This window comes from Gopherus flavomarginatus, chromosome 3 (genome assembly GCF_025201925.1).
Source record: "Gopherus flavomarginatus isolate rGopFla2 chromosome 3, rGopFla2.mat.asm, whole genome shotgun sequence".
Taxonomy (NCBI): Eukaryota; Metazoa; Chordata; order Testudines; family Testudinidae; genus Gopherus; species Gopherus flavomarginatus.
The window spans coordinates 58,893,395-58,917,068 of NC_066619.1; the positions used below are offsets into that span (position 1 = coordinate 58,893,395).

Sequence of the window (23,674 nt, forward strand, 5' to 3'; positions counted from 1 at the left end):
GATACAGTTCTGTGGCGATCTGGAAGCCTACTTTCGCCGTCTCCAACTCAAAGAATACTTCCAGGACAACATTGAACAGTGCACTGATACATAGGTGCCCTCCCACCAACAGCACAAGAAGAAGAACTCCACATGGACTCCTCCTGAGGGTCGAAATGACAGTCTGGACCTATACATTGAATGCTTCCGCCGGCGTGCACAGGCAGAAATCGTGGAACAACAACATCGCTTGCCTCACAACCTAAGTTGTGCAGAACGCAATGCCATCCACAGCCTCAGAAACCACCCTGATATTATCATCAAAGAGGCTGATAAAGGAGGTGCTGTTGTCATCATGAACAGGTCTGACTACCAAAAGGAGGCTGCCAGACAACTTTCCAATACCAAATTCTACAGGCCACTTCCCTCAGATCCCACTGAGGTATACACTAAGAAACTACAGCATCTACTCAGGACACTCCCTACACTAACACCAGAAGAAATCAACATACCCCTAGAGCCCCGACCAGGGTTATTCTATCTACTACCCAAGATCCACAAACCCGGAAATCCTGGACGCCCCATCATCTCGAGCATTGGCACTCTCACTGAAGGACTGTCTGGATATATGGACTCTCTACTCAGACCCTATGCCACCAGCGCTCCCAGCTATCTCCTGACACCACTGATTTCCTGAGGAAACTACAGTGCATTGGTCACCTCCCAGAAAACACCATCCTAGCCACCATGGATGTAGAGGCTCTCTACACAAACATCCCACACACAGATGGAATACAAGCTGCCAGGAACACTATCCCTGATGATGCCACAGCACAACTGGCTGCTGAGCTCTGTGCCTTTATACTTACACACAACTATTTCAAATTTGATGACAATATATATCTCCAGATCAGTGGCACTGATATGGTCACCCGCATGGCCCCACAATATGCCAATATCTTTATGGCCGACCTGGAACAACGCTTCCTCAGCTCTCGTCCACTCACGCCCCTTCTCTACCTATGCTACATTGATGACATCTTCATCATCTGGACCCATGGGAAGGAGACTCTGGAAAAATTCCACCACGATTTCAACAGCTTCCACCCCACCATCAACCTCAGCCTGGACCAATCTACACGGGAGGTCCACTTTCTAGACACCACAGTGCAAATAAGTGATGGTCACATTAACACCACCCTACATCGAAAACCTACCGACCGCTATGCCTACCTTCATGCCTCCAGCTTCCATCCCAGACACATCACACGATCCATTGTCTACAGCCAAGCACTGAGGTACAACCGCATCTGCTCTAACCCCTCAGACAGAGACAAACACCTACAAAATCTCCACCAAGCATTCTCAAAACTACAATACCCGCATGAGGAAATAAGGAAACAGATCAACAGAGCCAGACGTGTACCCAGAAGCCTCCTACTGCAAGACAAACCCAAGAAAGAAACCAACAGGACTCCACTGGCCATCACATACAGTCCCCAGCTAAAACCCCTCCAACGCATCATCAAGGATCTAGAACCCATCCTGGACAATGATCCCACACTTTCACAGGCCTTGAGTGGCAGGCCAGTCCTTGCCCACAGACAACCTGCCAACCTGAAACATATTCTCACCAGTAACTGCACACCGCACCATAATAACTCTAGCTCAGGAACCAATCCATGCAACAAACCTTGATGCCAACTCTGCCCACATATCTACACCAGCGACACCATCACAGGACCTAACCAGATCAGCCACACCATCACTGGTTCATTCACCTGCACATCCACCAATGTAATATACGCCATCATATGCCAGCAATGCCCCTCTGCTATGTACATCGGCCAAACTGGACAGTCTCTATGGAAAAGGATAAATGGACACAAATCAGACATTAGGAATGGCAATATACAAAACCTGTAGGAGAGCACTTCAACCTCCCTGGCCACACTATAGCAGACCTTAAGGTGGCCATCCTGCAGCAAAAAAACTTCAGGAACCAGACTTCAAAGAGAAACTGCTGAGCTTCGGTTCATCTGCAAATTTGACACCATCAGCTCAGGATTGAACAAAGACTGTGAATGGCTTGCCAACTACAGAACCAGTTTCTCCTCTCTTGGTTTTCACACCTCAACTGCTAGAACAGGGCCTCATCCTCCCTGATTGAACTGACCTCGTTATCTCTAGCTTGCTTGCTAGCATATATATACCTGCCCCTGGAAATTTCCACTACATGCATCTGAGGAAGTGGGTATTCGCCCACGAAAGCTCATGCTCCAAAACGTCTGTTAGTCTATAAGGTGCCACAGGATTCTTTGCTGCTTTTACAGATCCAGACTAACATGGCTACCCCTCTGACACTTAAGACCTGACAGGCACCCCGTATTGAATCATCTTAATAAGAAACATTCTATTTAGTGTATGAAGAGTATTCTCCAATACAGCCAAAAAAAAAAAAAAAAAAAACCAGGCTGCGCAGTCTGAATTCAATATCACAGCCACAATTTCCAGTGAATCACTATATATGCAGAAGAAAAGTGGTGGCAGCAGGCCAGCTGACACTGCCTGTCTTTCCTCACATTCATATTATTTTACTCTTCTGCTGGTAGTAGTGCTGCTTTTCTGTTTCGGGTACCAGTAGCAGCACCAGCACTTCTGTCCTCTAATCCTCCCTTCTCTTCTGCCACAGCCACTCTCAGTATGAAAAAAGCAACACCAGAGCAGCAGTGTTAGTACTAGTCTCATCATGTAATCTTTTCATTCTAAATTCAAGTAGTTTCAGCCTCACCCCTGCACATCACAGAACTAACTTATGAGATACAGCCATGAATTTGTGAAGTTTGTACAGGACACTGGCTCTGGGCAACTATTGATTTTTTGCACACAAGATGTAGAATGGTCTCGAGAACAGTGAGGCCAGCCTTGTATTTATCAGATTTTTTCAAAATTCTGAGCAAAATGGCATTAGGTGCACTGCTGACACCTGAGCAGCATAAATACCTTGCTAACCTGTGCCTGTTTATCTTTGATCCCCTACTGGAGTAGTTGGCTGGCCTCACTGAACTGGTGCTTTTGTTACCAGGTTCACTTGCTGCTTCATTCTCCATCATGCTGCAGGTCTGGTAGTGCCAGCAGCATAACCTTTCCCTGTTCACTCCTCAGCAAAGACCATGTGCCCACATGTCCCTAAACATATTGGATTCAAAGTATGCAAGGAATTCTAGGCATCTGGCTAGAAGGTGGGTACCTGGCTTCTGGAAGTTGACTTCATTGTCACTGAGAATGGTACCAGCTTGGTCAAAGCAATTAATAACAAACACAATAGCAAAATCCATTGCTTTGCTACCCCTTATTTACATTGTCATTGAGGAGTGCTTTTCAAAAAAAGTCATAACACTGTGAAAGTTGCCACTACACACGATACTGGTGTGTGCACTTTTCTAATGCTCTATCAAAGCAAACAATCAGCTGCTACTAATATTTGACTTATAGCTAAAATTAGGCATAGGTCAATGTACTCTGGTGCAGGGCATTTCAGTCTTCACAGCTGTTGGAACTCAGCATTGTATATTCAGAACCACCTGATTGACAAAAGCAAAGTGAGTACACTTAGATTTTGCAACAGTCAATAAGTGTAGTGAAGGTAATGTTTAAAATCCCTTTGAATATATACATAACCACAGTGAGAGCAAATAGCATCACTGCACCAACTCATCTGTGGAGTGCATATACTCCAGACTTACTGGGGTCAGTTGGGGGAATGAGTCAAAGAAGGATCCACCTTTTTTCAGCTAGCAAGACTCTTCTGTCTATTAAAAACAGGTAGCTTAGATACAAGTGATCATGTATTGATCGTATTTATAATATGGAGTCTAGACCAATAATATATATACTTGGTGCTTTAACAGTGCAAGTTTCACAAAGCTGAAAACAAATATGAGCCATATCAGCTGGAAGGAAGAATTTAATCAGAAAGTTTTGAATGATAACTGGGAATCATTTAGGAACACCTTGCTAGATGCCCCAAAAATCATAATCCCACAATTGAGGAAGAAGGCCATGCTGGTGAAAAAGCAAACTGACTTAGAGGGAAAGTGTAAATAAATAAATAAATAAATAAATAAATGCAACAAATGGAAGAAAGGGGAAGTTGATAGTAGTGAATATCAGAAGATAGGAATTGTAGAAAATTGATAAGGGAAGGCAAGGGGTACAAAGAGAAATCTCTGGCCAACAGTGTTAATGACAATAAGAAAGAATTTTTAAAAATATATTAGGAACAAAAAGAATCCTAATAATGGTATTGGTCCATTGGTAGATGGAAATGGAAGAATTGTCAATAATAATTCAAAAAACCACAAAAGTGTTCAACAAATATTTGTTTTATAGATGGAAGTAAAAACAGATAATATAATCTCATCATATGGTGATAACACTTTTTTCATTCCACTATTATTTCTTGAGGATGTTAACAGAAGCTACTTAAGTTAGACATTTAAAATCAGAAAGTCTAGATGGCCAGCTCTTTTAAAACTCTTGGAGGCAAGTTGAGAAGCTTACTGGACCATTAACGATGATTTTCAATAAGTTCTGGAGCACTGGGGAAGTTCCAGAAGACTAGAAGAAAGCTGATATAGTGCCAATTTATAAAAAAAGGTGAACGGGATGACCTGGGTAATTATAGGCCTGTCAGTCTGACATCCATCTTTGGCAAGATAAAGAACTAAAGAAAAAGAATACAATTAATGCAGATCAACATAGGTTTATGGAAAATAGATTCGGTCAAACTAAATTGATTTTTTTTATAAGATTACAAGTTTGGTTGATAGAGGTAATAATGTTGACATAATGTACTTAGACTTCCGTAAGGTGTTTGATTTAGTACCGCAGGACATTTTGATTAAAAAACTAGATTGATATAAAATTAAAATGTCACACCTTAAATAGATTAAAATGAGATAATTAATAGGTATTAAAATAAGTCTTAAAATGGGGAATTGTCATCAAATGGGTCTGTTTCTACTGGGGTCCCACATGGATTGAGTCTTGGCCCTATGCTATTTAACTTTTTTATCAGTGACCAGATGACTGGTGCCTCCCCATACTGGGGGGCACCAGCTAAAGCAGAGGATATGTGACCTCCCCACGTGTCTCCCTCCCACTCCACCCGCAGCCTGGGACCCCTATGCTCTCTCACACCCCACATTACCCGCTGTTGCTCCAGGTCCCCCCTACATGTTTGGCTTCCCCCTACCCTCCCTGAGAGCCAGACCCAGGTGGGGAGTGGGACAAAGCCACTTCTGGTTGCTGCTCCATGCAGCGTAGCCAGTTGCCTGGGAGAGAGCCTGGCTGGGGAGGGGCAGCAGCCTGCTCCCTGCCCAGGCTCGGCTTCTGGAGTAGGGTGACCAGACTGCAAATGTGAAAAATTGGGACGGGGCAGGGGCGTGATCGGAACCTATATAAGAAAAAGACCCAAAAATCGGGACTGTCCGTATAATATCGAGACATGTGGTCACCCTATTCTGGAGACAGGGGCCGAATGTGCCCATGTGGGGCTCTCCGGCTCACTCAGCCGCTTTCCCCAGAAGCTGAGCCTGGGTGGGGGGCAGTCCGCCACCACTGCAGCCAGGCTCTCTCCCAGGCAGGTGCTGTGGGCAGCTGCTGCTGAGCCGCCGGAAAAGCTCTGTCCCTGCGCCTTCCTCTCTCCACCTGGGTGGCTGCTGGGACGGCACTGGACCCTCCATGGCTCCCCTAGCCCCCGACCTAGTCACCTCTGAATGATCTGGAAGAAAACTTAAAATCATCACTGATGAAGTTTGCAGATGACCCAAAAATTGAGAGAGTGGTAAATAATGAAGAGGACAGGTCACTAATTCAGAGCAATTTAGATTGCTTGGTAAACTGGCCGGAAGCACACAATATGCATTTTAATATGACTAAATGTATACAGCTGGGAACAAACAATGTAGGCCATACTTACAGAATGGAGGGCTCTATCCTGGGAAGCAGTGACTCAGAAAAAGATTTGGGGCTTGTGGTGGATAATCAGCTGAACATGAGTTCCTAGTGTAATGCTGTGGCCAAAAGAGCTATCCTGGCAAAATCTTGAGTAGCACTAGAGAGAGGTTATTTATCTCTATATTTGGCAGTGATGTGACCACTGCTGGTCCAGTGTACAGAACCATGTCCAGTTCTTGTGTGCACAATTCAAGAAGGATGTTGGTAAATTGGAAAGGGTTCAGAGAAGAGCCACAAGAATGATTAAAGGATTAGAAAGCATGCCCGATAGTGATAGACTCAAGGAGCTTGATCTAGCTTAACAAAGAGAAGGCTAAGTGGTGACTGGATTGCGGTCTATAAGTATCTACATGGGGAACAAATATTTAATAATGGGCTCTTCAATCTAGCAGAGAAAGGCTAGGAATCAAAGGGCTGGAAATTTAAACTACACAGTTTCAGAATGAAAATAAAGCATACATTTTTAATGATGAGAGTACCGTATATATTCATTCATTAGCCCATTCATTTATAAGACGATTCCACAAAATGGATAGGTAAAAATAGCAAAAACTGTATGACCCTTTTATAAGCTGACCCTATATTTCAGGGGTTGAAAAACTTTGGCTCCCAGCCCATCAGGGTAAGCCGCTGGCGGGTTGGGACATTTGTTCACCTGGAACATTCACAGGCACGGAGCCCCTCAGCTCCCAGTGGCCGCAGTTCGCCGTTCCCAGCCAATGGGAACTGCAGAAGTTGCGCACCACTTCCCACAGCTCCCATTGGCTCAGAACGGCAAACTACAACCACAGGGAACTGAGGGGCTCCATGCCTGCAGACACGCCAGGTAAACAAAACGACTATGTATTATATATTCAATTCAATGATTCCATAGAGTTTAAAATAACCAAATTTGGTGTAGCCCGTTTATAAACCAATCCTCGCTCTTTGATGCATCACTTTTTTACCAAAAATATTCAGCTTGTGAATGAATATATACAGTAATTAGCCATTGGATCAATTTACCAAGAGTCAGAGTAGATTCTCCATCACTGACCATTTTAAAATCAACATTGGATGTTTTTCCAAATGATCTGCTTTAGGAATTATTTTGGGAAAGTTCTATGGCCTCTGTTATATAGGAGTTCAGACTTAGGGTGACCAGACAGCAAGTGTGAAAAATCGGCACGGAGTGGGAGGTAATAGGAGAAAAAGACCCAAAAATCGGGACTATCCCTATAAAATCAGGACATCTGGTCACCCTATTCAGACTAGATGGTCACAGTGGGCTTTTCTGGCCTTGCAATGTATGAGTCTATGAAAGTAATGCTTTTGTAAATGATGCATAGCAAGGAGTGTTGCTTTCCCTAGTCATAATTTAAGTTGCTTTCTCAGCTTCTGCTTGGATGGCAATGTTGTAATAGTGAGAGCACAGGGGTGAGAGAACTAAGGCTATGTCTACATTAGGGAGCTTACAGTGGCAGAGCTGTACCAGGACAGCTGTGCCACTGTAAGATCCCTTGTATAGCTGCTCTATGCTGATGGGAGAGAACTCTGTCATCAACATAAGTAAACCACTCCCAAAGAGCGGCGGTAACTATGTTGACAGGAGACGTTCTCCCACTGACATAGCGCTGTGTACACTATTAATTATGCTGGCGAAACTCGGGTGGTTTTTTTTTCACACCCCGGAGCAACATACGTTTTGCTGACATAAGTGATAGTGTAGACATGGCCTAAGAGTCAGGATTCATGTTTCTAATACCTGACTGTGCCCTTTGACTCAGAAAGGTTATCTGAGAAGTCTATGTATCCATTATGGAAAAACATAGAGGAGCAATTTCATCACCAAGCTGCTCTGGATGTCACATAATGAAATTCCACTCCAGCCTTCAACAATAACAATAACCATCACGATTGCAACAGCTGCTTGGTGGCTCTCATAAGAACACTGAGAGACTTCCAGGTCCTGAGAGAAGTATCTCTGCTGTTTGTCTCTGTGTCTGCTCTTGCAAGATGATAACTGACAGTTTTAAATTAGGGAATAAATACTGTAGGTCACTGACCTTAAAACTATTGTATGATTAATATCAGCCCCTCTGGACCAAGAGTGTACTTACAAAGAAAGTACTGAAATTATAGATGAGGCAGATGTAGCCAGCCAACAGCAGTTGGTCTTAACCTTAAGTGTAGCAGAGCTGGGGCACTTCTATAATGATGCTTTGTTGCCATAAGCCTGGGGTGTTGAAGCCTAGCTGCTGCTAGTAAATTGTCACTGTGTGTTCCCCACTACTGTGTAACTCAAGGAAGAGTTATTTTAAGAGTTGAATTGTACAGATGAAGCTGGTTGGTCTCTCAATCTCTTTGAATCTCGACTAATATAATAACAGTTCCTCTGGATACAAGTGTTTGGAATACACTCAGAATTAAACCTGCATAGTAGCTACTAATCTGGTTAGGATAATGTCCCACTGTGACCACCAAACCTACTTACTTATGCATATATGCCCATCTTTTTGCCTTGTCCTTCACATCCACTTATTTGTTCACCCACCTGTTGCACCCAGCCTTAACTATGAGATATCTGAAAAGGGACTTGTCTTTGTTCTATTCATTCATACACTGCTTAGCACAATGGGGCGCTGATCCCAGATCAAGACCTCCAGCTACTTCTGCAATTTAAATGTTTAAAAATATAATTCATATAGTGGAATAAGTTGAGCTGGAGGCTTGGGCTGACAAGGAGCAGCAAGCAGCCACCTGCCACATCAGTGAGGGCAGCTTTAATCTCTTCTGGGGCTCCATAGTCACATAATTATGTCACTGCTCTCCTTTGGAATTGGGCTGTGCAGTGCAGTGCACAAAACAACCATACTGCCTGCTGTTGTTTGCAGCCTGTACTCCCGCCTTAAACTCTCCAAAGATACCCCTCCTCCCATGTACCAGCACTGCAGAGAGAGAGAGAGAGCCTCTGTTCTAGATTCTTGGGTTTGGTAATGGAGCTTGATCTCTCATCACTGGCAGATTCCAGCCTAAATTGGTAATCTTCTGCTGGTATGGAGCCACTCTAGGAACTCATGCCCCATGTTGGCATGGGAGTATGCATGGGAGAAAGGGAATGTGTCCAGGGATTCCCTATGCCTCCCTGATCCCCAATTAATTCATCAGTTACTTGAGGGATAGCAGTTGTTCTGAACTGACCTTTCCTTTCTTGTTGGAAGAGCACACTCCATTTGAGATGCCCAGGGAAAGCTTAGAATGTTTCAAGGCAGATTCACTCTTGCTGGCACAGGGAAGAGGGAAGGAAGTGCAAAGGGCACCTTTCTGCATCTGCCTGCTCTAGTATGTTTCAAGCAAATTCATTTGAGATGATTTACCCAGGCTAGTGCCACCACCTGTTTTCCCTTGAAATTTCTGTATAGGAGGCAGCTTTAGTTTCCACTGGGGCACCATAGTTACCTAATCATGCCCCCACATTGGCCAGCTCCATCTGCTTTTGCAGCAGCGCTAGTTGACTGCCAATCCTCAGTGGCACTTTGCATCATATCAGGTTTTTCTGTCAGAGTGTCCATTGGCAGGACATATGGCAGGGCCTGGCAGAATTTGGCCCTCCACAGCAAAATCCTATATCCTTTCAATTCGATTGGAAGGGAGTGCGCAGTTTTCATGTGAGTCATTTTCAATATGCAGATTCTTTTTGAAAAATGCAAACGGTACATAAAATATGTGTGCAACTTTTATGAATGGGTTCTTAGAGATTGAATTTCTATAGACTGTCTGAACTCTGGCGTGCAATGATTTTACTATCATCAATTCTTCTTAGAATTGCTTCAACATACCTTTTTATGCTTTATACTAGGGCTGTTCATTATTCGCAGTTAACTCACGTGATTAAAAAAATTAATCATGATAAAATTAATCATGATTAATTGCAGTTTTAGTTGCATTGTTAAACAAAAGAATACCAATTGAAATTTATTAAATATTTTTAGATGTTTTTCTGCATTTTCAAATACATTGATTTCAGTTGCTACACAGAATACAAAGTGTACACTGCTCACTTTATATTATTATTTTTATTACAAATATTTGCACTATAAAAATGAAAAACAGTGCAATCTCTTTATCATGAAAGTGAAATTTACAAGTGCAGAGTTTTTTTTTATACATAACTGCACCCACAAACAAAACAAAGCAAAACTTTAGAGTGAGTGAGTAGTGTTGTGACCTGGCTTACAGGGTCATAATGCCACTAGGTTTTGCAACCACCATCAATGGTGCAGGAAGCAACTTTCCCGCCCCAGCTGGACTCAGATCCTACCAGGCCTGAGGCAAGACGAGCCCAGAGGCAGAAGCAGGGCTGGGGATACTACTCCTACAGGCAGCAGAGCCTGAGTTCAGGAATAGATGGGATTGGGAGCAGGCCCCTAGCTGCATACAGGACATGCCCCCCCACACCGCATTCTTATGGAGAGGGCAGCAACCCCACAGGCTTGGGCCCTCTTTGTCTAGTCTAAGGTAGGTAGCGCCCCCCCCCCAATTTCCATAGTGCGTAGGGCTCTAAAAGTCTTTAATCAGGCCCTGATAATCATAAGGGTCTCTACTGGCCTTCAAATCTATGAATCTGTGACTCTGATAAAGTGTGGTTTCAGTCAGTCTGTCGCGTGGGTGTGCATACATGCAGAAACTGGGTGTTCCCAGTCTCGTTTCATATTTAAAGTTGCAAACATTAGAAATGCCCGAGAATAAGAGGCTAAATGAAAGCTCATTTACTATTTATAATCTCAGTTACAAGTTTCATGCCTCCAGGGTACATTTCAAATGACTTGTCCTATTTAGTTTTTTCATAATCCTGAGGACAGAAGAAGCCATTAAAACAATGCAAATTCAATACCAGGAAGCCTTCCTGAATTCTCCTTTCTGCAGATCTCTTCTTTATTTAACAAGTTGTTCCCTCCTGCGCCCCCAGTATTCATATAATTTAACAATCAGACCAGAAAGAGAGAGTCAGATTTCATTCCCAAAAGTTAAATGATATGATTTCTGTGCAGACAAAAGACACAGTTTTAACACTTTTTGTTGGCTCAACTTAAAGGTCAAAATTAGCAAGTTTTAAAGAAGAGCCACCGAGACATACAGAGGGTTCTTGTAAAAATCATAAATGAAAGCCACTGGAGAATTTCTTTTAAAACTGCAGCGTGATATCAATGATGGCAGCAATGCAGTTTGCATGAGATTGATATTAGGGCAGGAATGTAAGGAGCCAGCAGGTCAATAAGAGAACAAAAAATAGTGGCTGGCAGAATAAAATAAGTGGTCAGCAGTTGCCAATTTCCATTGGAAAGCAGTCCCTAAATCTGTTTTCTCACTGTTGTGATAGTTGTGAAACTTGTTTTTTTGCTGTGATCTTGGCTTCACAATGGGGTGGGTTAAACCAGATATTCATTTTTAATGACCCATTACTGGAGGCCTCCAGACATAAGATTACATTTTCTGTTAACTTCTAAACCTGTGTTTTACAATGAACCTTCTCAGTGTATCATATCCCAATCATATGAACCATTGGCTGTTGGAGTTATAGGAGGCATCTGCTACAGCATGTAGAATCTTGTCATGACCCTGTGTTCCCAGTCTAGGGTTGCTTCATTTCATTGCTGCTTTCTTTTTCCCCAGGGCCTTTATGTCTTTGTGGTGTATTTTATCCTACACAACCAGCTTTGTTGCCCTGTGAAAGCAAGTTACACCATAGATATGAATGGACATACAAGCCCAGGCTCTGCCTTTTTCACACATGGCAGTGGGATGCCCCCAGCAGGAGGAGAGATCAGCAAGTCTACGCAGAACCTGATCAGTGCTATGGAAGAGGTACCTGTATTCTATACCTCATAATCATTATCATACTTACTGTAAAGAGGCCAGTTGTATAGCTGAATGGGGAAACAGTGATATACATAGATGTGAGATGACCACCTGTGAATTGCCGGGGTGAGATTATATTTGTTTTCATGCTTCATGTCTCAATTATATAATTCTATATATAATGACATTAGTTTGTACAATAAAAGTTGCTATTCTCAGGCATGGTAGTGCTTCTGTGAATTACAGCTCTCCAGTAACATCAGATCTATAGATCAGTTTTCCCTGGTTGTTGTTTTTTTACATTGCTTGTTAGCCACAGATTGCGTATTTGAAAAGTAGGTCACAGTCAACATAAAATACTTCCCAAATTACTGTAATTGTGGGGTGAATCCTGGCCTCATTGAGGTCCATGGCAAAACTCCTGTTGACTTCAGTACGGGCAGGTTTTCACCTCTGATCTTTATGGATTTATCACATATTGAGTTATGTAAAACAAAAACAATTCAACTCAATTTTTTTTCTGGGACAGAAATTCTGTTTTCTGGCCAGCTCTAGTTTAGAATTAGGTGGCTGATGGGATGTACTCCCAAGCTCTGCCCCAGCATTTTCAAAGGCACATAATATTGTGAAGATGAATTACTTAAACAGATAAATAAGATTGTCATGGGACGGGAGGAAGGATGAGTGGGACGCCAATGAAGGGTTGTATGAAGCGGAAGATAGAGGATCTTTGATGGTATGGAGAGGAAAGACTGTATTGGAGGGTCTCAGGAGAGGGGGAAAGGCAACAATGTTGACATTCAAAGAAAGAACAAACAAAGAGATTTTGAATGGAATTTTAGAGTACTTCGGTGGGAACTTCTTTGTACCTGAGGAGAATGTTCAGATATAGGGAAAAGTTGGATTACTTTTTTAATCCATAATGGACACAAAGCTAAATTACTTGTAATCAATTGCAGTCATTTTAAAAAGAAAAACATTGAACTAGACTTTCCCCTGGAAGAGGCACAAAAGAGCCCATTACAATTTCCCTGATCCTGCATAGTCCTGGGTTCAAACCATTCAGATACTGTAGTGATGAGGGGCTGGTTAAGAATGTAGACAGACAGGACTATTCATGTACTATAGCTTTGATGGTAACTGCAACTTTGAGACTTTTTAACTCATTTAAGGTGCCAGCAGACTGGGAGAGGGCATCCTTGCGGCCAGCTAGTCAGGCCAGTGCTTCTTTTAAACAGAGCCCTCAAAATGGGAATGCCTTCAACGCTTCTGGAGGATTTAGTAATGGCTTATTGGTGGCTGATGAGGAATCACAGGAGTTTGATGACTTAATATTTGCTTTAAAAACTGGTGAGTAGCAGTTTTTTTTCTTTGTTTCTAGAAGCCTGTATGCTATGCTTTGTCCTAACATAACAGTTTCCCAGGGAGTCACTAAAAGGGAAGATCCAATTGCTGCTAACACGTTCTTGATTGCCAGTGCAAATCTAGAACATTTTTGTTTTGGTGTGAACTGTTATTCTATGAACTAAGAATAATGACCATGTTACTTGAAATAACAAAGGGAAATAGGCTTACAAAAGCATCATTTGAATAACATTAAGCCTGTGACGCAAACCAACAGAAGCCAGGAAAGGTTGAAAGTTTAACATTTTTCTCCAAATACTTTAGGCATAAGTCTACATAGCAAAGTAAAACCAAATAAATAAACAAACCCCACAGCAGCGAGTCAACGGACTTGGGTTTGCAGGGCCTACGCAGTGGGGCTGAAAAAAGCAGTGTAGATGTTCAGGTTCAGGCTGGAGCCTGGGCTCTGGGACCCTCTCCCTTCACCAGGTTTCAGCTGTTTTATTAAGTATATTCATACTGTCTTATGACTCAATCCAACTCCTATTAAACTCTGTGGAATGATTCTCATTAACTTCAGTGGAGATTGGCTTGATCCCTCAAAAGTTAAGCTTTAAATAGTATTCTCTCATTTAAATTCCTAATATATGGTGCAGTATATTCAAAGTATATGTACATTAAAGCTGAACTGCCCTTGAATAGTTTCACATTTCCAATTTAATTAAAAAGTGTACCCCAACAGTGGGGACCCTTTACTTTAGTCTTGTGTATGTGAAACGCCAACCATTTAAAAGTGTTCATGTTCCTTTCTGTTCTTGAGAAAGTCCTCCACATTTAATTCAGTGCAGCTTCCAAATAAACAGCCAATGTTACAATAAATACACAGAGATACACATTCTGCTGGTGCCACTTAACTTGTTTTTGTTTTATAAAACTATAGCAAGCCAATTGATTTTTTTATGAAAAAGGGAATTATAAGATGATTTTAGGGGTTAGGCACAAAGCAACCAAATTATGTTTGTATAGATTGTCACTAACTTTGCATTTTTCAGTGGTAGTTTTTTTACATTGTCCACTCTGCTGTTCATTTTCTGGACATGTTCATTTCTACTGGACATTTTGCAGCACACTTTTATTTTGTCACCCAGTCTACTGCTAATTACCATGGCAGTTAGTAAAGTTTATGACCAAGATTTTCAAAATTGGGCACCTGAAATTAGATTCCTAAATCCATAATTGGGCATCTGAATAAGTTGCCTGATTTTCAAAAATTCTGAGCACTTGGCAGCTCCCACTGGCTTCAGGCATTCGTTTAAAAAATTCATGGCCTTTTTTTTTTGTTTTATTTTTTCCTTCTATATGCTTTTAAAATAATCTTATGGGAAACTGAATGACACAGAAGATTGGTAATAAACAGGGATCCTAGAAATCCATTTGCCGTGGAAAAACATGGAATTTGCATTTTTGCAGAGAATCTTTAGTTTTTACAATTTTGTGAAAAAATAAAAACATACAGTAGAACCCTGTTTATCTGAACCTCCATTACTCAGTCTCCTGGGTTTGACCGCCCAAGCCCCAGTCACTGTCCATCCTGGGCAGCTGGTGGTTCAGTTAATACTGAGAGCTGGATAACGGAGGCTCGAATAATTGGGGTTCTACTGTATATCAATAAAACATCATGTTCAACTGATACCTATACATATTGTGAAGCATTTCATTTTAGTGGTGGAAAATTGTGGATTTTATGTTTTTTTATCAGAGAATTTTGTTTTTTCATCACTGAAAACTACGATCTCTGATAATAATGGAGCCTTTCATCATTATGGGTTAGATGGTTAGACGTTGCACATGCTTTCTACCAATAATAGTGCTTATTGTTTTGTGCAGCTGCATTGATGTCAGCGAGGCCATTCACAGCAGTAATCACAATGTTCAATAGTAAAGAGTGTTCAGGAGTGGGCCTTAAAACATCAGTTCCAATTTGAGAACAGCAGGGGTTTAATGTGATGGTGGTTTATTAACCAACAGTAAGAATAGTTTGCCTTAGTTCAGCGCTACTTTATTTTATATGAGAGATGAGTTTGAGCCAAGACCTTGGTTCTGAACACCTCCAGGCTTTAAGAAAACTCCAGTAATGGAGATCATAAAAATAGCTAGATAAATCAGATCCAGATTCAAATCAAATCAAGATCTGAACTGTCCCCACCTGTCTAATGTACCCAAGGAAAACCCTGAAGAGAACAGTTTGAATGAGGATCCAGACTTTGTGACTGTGGGCCATCACACTTAATCCAAAATGCATGGCAGAGTTAAATAATACAATTACGGGGATAAACAACGAGAGAGCAATTAAAAGATGCAGGCAAAGGAGAAAAGATACATTTTCAAATGAGACTTTTAAGAAATGGCACATTTGAGGTTATTAAGAAAAGGATTTCTATTTGGTTGTTATTAGATACTATCTGACAACCTTTCTGCAGACTCAAGAGAATGACCTAAGATTGCATGAACATGGTGTTCATATTACCCTGTACTGCACAGTGCATTTCTGGTAGCCCCTTTAGAAAAAGGTTGAGGCATTTTAGTGGGGTGGGGAAGTTTGCACTCTTGCTGCCTTTGTTTTACCTGGTCTAAGGATAAGTAGAAGACTTCATTCCCCAAGATTGTCAATCCAGAAAATTCTACAGGTAGCCGTAGTCATGCTAGAAATAATGGCTCAGATCCTGACCGACTGCTCAGCGTGAGAATGTGCAAAGATGTCTTTATAACACCTCTGGACTTCATACCAGAATAATTCAGAGCAACCTGAAGGTTTCTCTAATTTATGCTTGCTGCCAGTGATCTCAGGAGTGGTTTGTCAGCCAGGAATTGCTGAACCTAAGAAAACCCAGCTATGTCCCCTTTCCACTAGCCAGGCCCCCTGTATTGGAAGGAATACAATAGGAGCCACTATGGTGAGTCTAAGTCACCCAAGGATTCCACTATGGGGGAATTCTCCAGTGGTCAGTTAAGCTGGCTCCAATGCAGCATTGTGCCAGGGAAGCAGAGAAATTGGGTACCGTATCATGTAGTTTGCATAATTCCATGAGCTTCAGCTCTGTGCAAGGGATTAAGGAAAGATTACTCCAGGAAAAATAATATGAAAAAATGTACTGCCTGTTGATTGATGCTAAAACCTTGTTTGTTTCCTGCTAGTAATTGGTTGGCTTTAATGGTTTGTTTTATTTTGTTTCTTTTATGGCTTTCATAATAAATCAAAGGACTATGCTTCCACTGAATAAGGATAATTATTCCATAATTAGTTATTGCTAATTACATTAATTATCTAATAACACCCATTCATTTTGAGCTAGATCACATTTTGCCTCTGATTCCTTTTTTAGTGCTCAAGCTCATCTTGACAGCTTAATGAGCCCCTCCTCTGTCAGACTGATTCACTCTAATACATGGGGTTAGAGTAATTAAGATATAAAACCATTTTAAAGTGACTCCCATTTAAGCACAGCTACACTTCAGTCCTCCTGGCTAGAAAGCAGTAAGCCCCTGGATCTCCACATGTTATGTAAGGGTGGAATGTAGTCAAAAAGGGATAGGATGAAGGGGAAAATCAGTGGATGCTGGCCTCAAGCAGTGAATTACTCCTAAGCATTGCTCCTTAGGCATAAATTTTAATGCTGGAGCTGCATGCTAGCCTTACTGACCTCTCAGTTCCAACCATATTCCCACCAATCACAAACACTCCCGCCCCTCCTTTTCGGTGACATTCTACTGAAGTCACGCCCTCTGGGCCCAAGGGAGGTTCAACACATAAAAGCCTCTAAAACAGGCCTCATGCACAGTTTCGTTCCTTCCTCCTTCTCTTGCCTGTGGTATGAATAAGCTGTTTGGGGAATAGATCTGTTTATAGGGGTCATTCAGAAGTCAGGGCAGACCATACTTTTGGCTCATGAGCACTACTACGGATCGGCAACGTTTCAGACGTGGGGTGCCGAGTCTTCATTTATTCACTCTAATTTAAGGTTTCGCGTGCCATTAATACATTTTAACATTTTTAGAAGGTCTCTTTCTATAAGTCTGTAATATATAACTAAACTATTGTTGTATGTAAAGTAAATAAGGTTTTTAAAATGTTTAAGAAGCTTCATTTAAAATTAAATTAAAATGCAGAGCCCTCCAGACCAGTGGCCAGGATCTGGGCAGTGTGTTGTGGCACCGAAAATCAGCTCATGTGCCGCCTTCGGCACCCGTGCCATAGGTTGCCTACCCCTGCACCACCACATTACACCTGAGATCAGATGTGGCTCCAGCTTTTTTGCCGCCCCAAGCAGCGAAGGGAAAAAAAAAAAAGATAATCAGCAGCAACTCCACCACGCTGCTTCATTCTTCGGCGGCAATTCAGCAGCCAGTCCTTCCCTCCAAGAGGGACTGAGAGACCCGCCGCTGAATTGCCGCCAAAGACCTCGACGTGCTGCCCCTTTCCATTGGCTGCCCCAAGCACCTGCTTCCTGCACTGGTGCCTGGAGCCTGCCCTGCCTGAGATTATCAAGTGATGACAGAACCACGGTAGGGAGGTTTATGACCCACATTTGCAATGTTTAGTGCAGTTTTGTTCACTGCCAGCCTGAATTTGGCCCTTCTGCATTAATAATTAAAATAACCTCCAAAATCAAAAATAATTTGAAAAGTAAATTTATTATTAAAATACAACACATAACGCCATGTACGCTTCCCATGATAATTTGTTGAGTATAGTATAGAACAGGTCAACATTTTCAAAACAGTCTTCTAATTTTGGCTGCCGTCATTTTGCGTGCTCAATTTGAGACTCAGTGTCTCAGATTGGGAACCCAAAACTAGAAGTCACTTTTGAAAATATTGGCTGAAATGTTCAGTTGTTTAGCATTTCTGAAAGATGCTGGATAAACTCTTTGTAGGGAAAAGTCCTTTTTATCCACAGTGATGGTACAGGCAATGGCAATGTTAGCTCCCCCATCTTGCCTCACCAATTCACCTCATATCCAGTCTGAAAGGAACAAGTCAAAAGGTGAGAAAAGGAGGAGAAGGTGATATCCCTGCCCATTCAATTGGCTTCTCCTCTGTCACTGCTAACAGAGGTGCTAGTTGAAATAGTGGATGGGGGACATGGTTCCACTAGGACCAAGGACTCATTTCCATTGAATCCTAAAATTTTCACTAGAGGTATGGCTATCAATTGGTGACATATTACTCTACCAATTTCTGTAGCCAGCCAATCCCATAAAATAAGATGTAACGTGTAAAAGTGTGTGTATATCTACCATCTGATTTTTGTATTTAATGTCTAATATTGCACATTAACTATAAAAGTGTGATGGATACGGAATATAGTGTAAGTGTATATAATATGATAAAAATACCCCTAGAAAATGTGTACAATGGATAAAAATAACAAGTTGAAAATACACCCAAAATTGTGTACCGACGTTATAGTGAAAGCTTGATACGTGTGCAGGCAGCTAAGTAAGATCAAACTTGGGCCCTTCATATGGAACAATTATTAAAGTATGCTGAGTGTTGGGATTCATTGAATAAATCTTTTGACCAGTAGATGTCACTGGAGGGACCTCGCTGGTTTTGCAAGATAAACATGCTCACTCTGAAATGATTACATCTAGTTCTGAGGCAAAATGTGCCCTAAACTAAGAACAAGCTGGCCCAATGAACTCTGCAAACCTTGTCTTGTAAACACTCCTAGCTTTACTAATCTGTAGACCAACTGTTTGGTAGTTTGGTATCCCGGTTACATTGAAACTCTAATTCCTAAAAAGGATCAATTCCTAAACATTTTGCCAGAACAGTGATTGTTATAAAGGGAATTAACCTACTTTAAACACAACAGTACTGTTGTCTTCTTCCTAAAAGGATGCTGCCTGGCCATGTTCCATTTAGGAATGCAAGTATTGCAATATCAGATTAGTCAATGTAGTCCAGAATCTTGTCTCTGATAGTGACCAGTGCTAGATGCTTCAGGAAACCCCCACAGTGGACAATTCTAGAATAACATGCCTGCAAGAGAAATTTATTTCTAACACCATCAGTTAGTGATTACCTAGTGCCCTGAAGCATGAGGGTTCATGTACATTGTAAAATAATCCTCATTAACCATTTAAGTGTCTAATCCTTTTTGAAAGTCACTCACCTCTTTGTCTTAAAGATATCTTGGGGCAATAAATTCTACAGGCTAATTGTTTTGTACAAAAAATAATTTTCATTTATTTTATATGTGTTGCCTTTCAAGCACATCTAACTTTAAATGTGGGAGTAGGCACACGGGCTTCAATAGACCTACTCCTCAAATTAAGAACTTCGCTAATTCAGAGTCTAAACTCCTCCACAGCTAGCATTATGGTATATCTTGCCCCCATCAGACAGCTTTTTACACCTCCCTTGCTTGATGGTGATCTCCCTCCTGAATGAATTCAGGTATCACACACCCAGAGTATTATACCTTCTTGCAAAAGTAAACCTGTCACTTTGCTTCCTTCTAAGTCCTTCTCCATATCACAGCCTGACTATCTTTGATCTTTCCCATTTCCTATATTCAGTGCCCCCACTCGCCCCTCCAGTTTCCTATTTGGAAGTGCATGGTGAAACTTACTAAAGGAGAGAACATCTGGTGACCTAAAAAGATATGAGGCACCTTCTGAAACTTAAAAGGAAAACTGTTGATCCACAACCTTTCCATTCCTAAACATTCTAAAGCCTAGGATGCCAGCTAGGGATTGAAGAGCAAGAAGTCAGCTTTACAACTGATTTATATTTCTTAAAATATTTTAGCCTGAAAAATTGGAAATTGTGGCTTTCATGAGCACATTTTCAGAACCTAGTGAGCCAAATCTCATTCCTGGTGTAACTCCTTTGCAATCACTGGAGTCCCTGGATTTTGCCCAGTCTGTGTAATTTTCCTTAGCCGTTGGCTATTTGTAACAGATTTCACTGGAAAGTAATGTCTGGTGTTAATCTGTTTTGGAATTATCACACTTAATTTCATTGATGTGCAGTTCTGAATAAATCTGAATCTCAAGTCCCAAAAAGCCCAAATAAGAGCTGTTCATATTTATGCTTTGTTTACTACAGTGTTACCTTGCACTGGAGGAAAAGCGCAATGCATTATCCAGTTCCAGTTGTAGATTTAAGCAGGGAGAGTTAAGGAAGGATATTTAACCTGCCCTTTTGGTCATGTTGAAAGTAGAACCCTATTGAAACAACTTAAATTATCGTTTTAGCATCATATGGTAGATTCCACCACTAGAAATGAATCACCTAAGAAAAAACTCCTGTGGGTCAAATTTTGAGCGGAACCTGAACGAGGCTTCCATTTATGCATGTGATGTCAGGGAAACAGAGACTGCCAGGTAGACATCTGAGTACCTGTTCACACCATCAATCAGGTACTGAGACATTTAAGTGACCTACGTTGCAGGCAAAGGCATGAACAAGTGTAGGTGCAGAGATGTGTCTCAATTAAATGAGCCTACAGTCTGTGGGTGCAAAGCTATAGACCATATCAGAAAATCTGCTGTACTTTTGTGGGGGAGGAGAAGAGCTGCTGTAATAAGAATAGAGAAGTAGGGCAGGTTTCCCTGTTTAACAGGATATGATCTCATCCTTGCTGTTTCAGTCTTCAGTTCTCATTGTTTTTTTCTTGGCTTTGTGTTTCAGGTGCAGGCCTCAATATCAGTGATAATGATTCCTACCATGGCAGCCAGGATGGAGGCAGCATGGCTAACTCACAGATTGTAGAACTTAGAAGAATACCCATAGCAGACACTCACCTCTAACACCACTGTTTTTTTTTATTCAAATCTCCATCTTTTTATATTTGTATTTCCTTTTGCACTAAAACACTACATGCAGCTGTGTGGTAGAGTGCTGTGAGCTGTATTGAATGATTAAAGAGAATGGTAGGTTTTCTTTTTGTATATCGGAAAATAACCTGTACATTTTTACAGTGACTGACCATCAACAGATTCAATGGAAGTTGGCCCAGATTTGTATCCTCTGAGTGGATGCACATATTCCATGAAGTGTAGATTTTTTTTAATTAACCTTTATGTGTAACACCATTTAATAAACCCAGTAGAATTTGTTTGATATAAACACGTCTGTTGTTATTTGTGTCTGAGGATTGTCCAAGTGAAAAATAATATTTCTGGAACTGGAAGTTGAGGTGGTCAATTATAGTTGAGCAGGAGAGGATTTTATTGACACAGTCCCTCCCTGTAACATGTTCTTTGTTTTTTGAGAGCTAACAACTGTGAGCGTCACAGAAGCAAGTAAAGACACAGTGCTTGCTCCAGAGATCTTACAATTTAAATTCTGACATGACACAACATGTGAGGGTCAGAACAAATAGAAGGAGAGATATAGGACAGTTAAAAGATCACTCAGTAGGTGTATGTATATCTTGATGGTTCTGTCACACTGCTGTTGGGTTTTTGCTTTTGTTTTTTTAAACTAAATTACTTCTCATACACCAGCAGAAAATCTGTAGGAGGGATTTCAATGAATGGAGTTATCTAATCGTCTCTGTATAGAGGGTCGTCTAGCTGGTTTAAGGGTTAAGAATTGTATTACAAGAGGGTCAGATAAGTAACCTAGAATTGCAAACCTGCATACAAAAAAGCGGCCAGGGGAGTGTGGGACGGCTGGTGTTTTCCTCTGAACAAGACATACTGGAAGCAACTGAGTATTCAGAAGGGGAAGCTGAACAACCTTATAAGAATCACTAATTGTGTGTTACTGCACAGAGAAGCTGAAAAAAACATTAGACAGGAAGGCCGAAGTAGTTCTCCACAGAACATTTTTTGTTTAAATGGTGTATTGTGGAAGTAGTGTAAGTTCTAAACAAGCCTTTCACATATTAGAGACTTGCCTGAAGGCTTTATATTGGGAAAGCTCTGAGCAACAAGTGCTCTTTTTTAAAAGAAACCTGTAATATGGGAACACTTACGGGAATTTTAATTTGAAATAGTACATTTTATAATTGCATTTTGTGTAACTGAGTGACATCAAAGGCCTTGCCAATAAAACTGTCTTTAAGAGGGCTGTCTGGGATCTTTTACTAAAGTGTAACCTTTATCATTTGTTCCTAAATAAAAAAGAAATAAATTAGCTGTTATAATGTTTGTCTGGTATATCCTGCTGTTGTTAACAGGTATTGTTGTCCAGCTTCCATGATAATCCCATATTTGCATATGCTTAAAACTTTCTGAACTTCTGCTTTCTGAACTTTTGCATGTTTGGTCTCCTCCAAGAAGGAAATTATTGTGGGAAGTATGAGCACCATCACTTCAATCATTCTTGGAGAAGTGTGAAAGTGAAAAATACATACCTTTAATCAAATTTTCAGATGTGAGAAATAGCCCTGGCTGAGACTGTGGGCAGAGTGGAGGAGCGGTAATTACAGGGCCAGAATAAGTGTACCTTGACTATGGTTCTGCAATTGATCAGAAATAAAGGAATCTATTCTATGATTTTCATAACTAAATAAATGTAAATACTGTCCTTTATCAATGACACATACATATCTGGTAGTACAGTGGGCAGGGAGTAGGTGTGTCTCCCTGTTTTGCTGAAGCCAATTACTCTTCAGTGTGAATATACAGCCTAGAAAATGTGAACCCTTCAGCTGAAGTTAATAGGATTTAAGCTCATGCCTAAATTTAAACATGCATTTTGTTGAGCAGTGTCTTAAGTTCTCTGGATGCCAGTTCCTTTGTCCACTGCTCTTGTGTTCTCCACACAACAAAGCAAATACGGACTGAAGGCCAAATCCTGGTACTGTTGAAGTCAACGGCAATACCGCAGATGGAGAATTTGAACCTCTGATTTGGGCCCCAATTCAGGAAAGCCTCTTTATTCAGGACAGAATTTAAGCACCCATTAAGAGCTATTAAAGTCAATGAGACTTCAACACATGCTCCTAAGCTAGGTACCGTGGGGACAGTCTTAAAAATTTGGTGCATGCTACCTAAACATTCATCAGGCAACTTGCTGGGGGACCAGCCACAATGGATAATGCTCTGCAACCTAGAGAACGCTCTATACATATTTTGGGATTTATATTTCTTCACTGTTAGCATATATGTAGACACTGCCAAAGGGGGGAGCTTGCTATTCTATGTGCTTGTGTCTCTTAAATATGCTGTTAAACTGAGACCCTCATACACCCATATTCAATTAAAACCAAGTGTGTACAGTTTGCTTGTCATGATAATATACATGTTTTTGTTATGGAGGAAAACCAGCAGTTGAAGGAGTTTTGTGTTCTTACTGGGTCAGTTTATGGTGAGTATTGGCCAATGCAGATACTTCGCATCTGTCCAAAATATAGTTCTGGAGGATGATTGTGACACTATGGTCAAAGGATTGCTCAATTGCAAAGGAGTTAGTACAGTCACAGATGTTTTACTGGCTTGCAGTACGTGCAACCACACACGTGGGAAGCTTA

The 23,674-nt window shown here is 41.2% G+C and overlaps 1 protein-coding gene across 3 annotated transcripts in view; it reads left to right on the top strand.

Moving 5' to 3' along the window:
* Window positions 1-21,321, top strand: part of ADGRV1 (adhesion G protein-coupled receptor V1) — a 447,886-nt gene extending 426,565 nt beyond the window's left edge. For all 3 annotated transcript variants that reach the window (XM_050943853.1, XM_050943852.1, XM_050943851.1), the window contains 3 exons: window positions 11,653-11,844; window positions 13,011-13,188; window positions 20,884-21,321. In XM_050943853.1, coding sequence (XP_050799810.1) covers window positions 11,653-11,844; window positions 13,011-13,188; window positions 20,884-21,002 — 489 coding nt within the window. In that variant the 3' untranslated portion in view covers window positions 21,003-21,321. The remainder of the gene's footprint in view (window positions 1-11,652; window positions 11,845-13,010; window positions 13,189-20,883) is intronic.
* The last annotated feature ends 2,353 nt before the right edge of the window (window positions 21,322-23,674 follow it).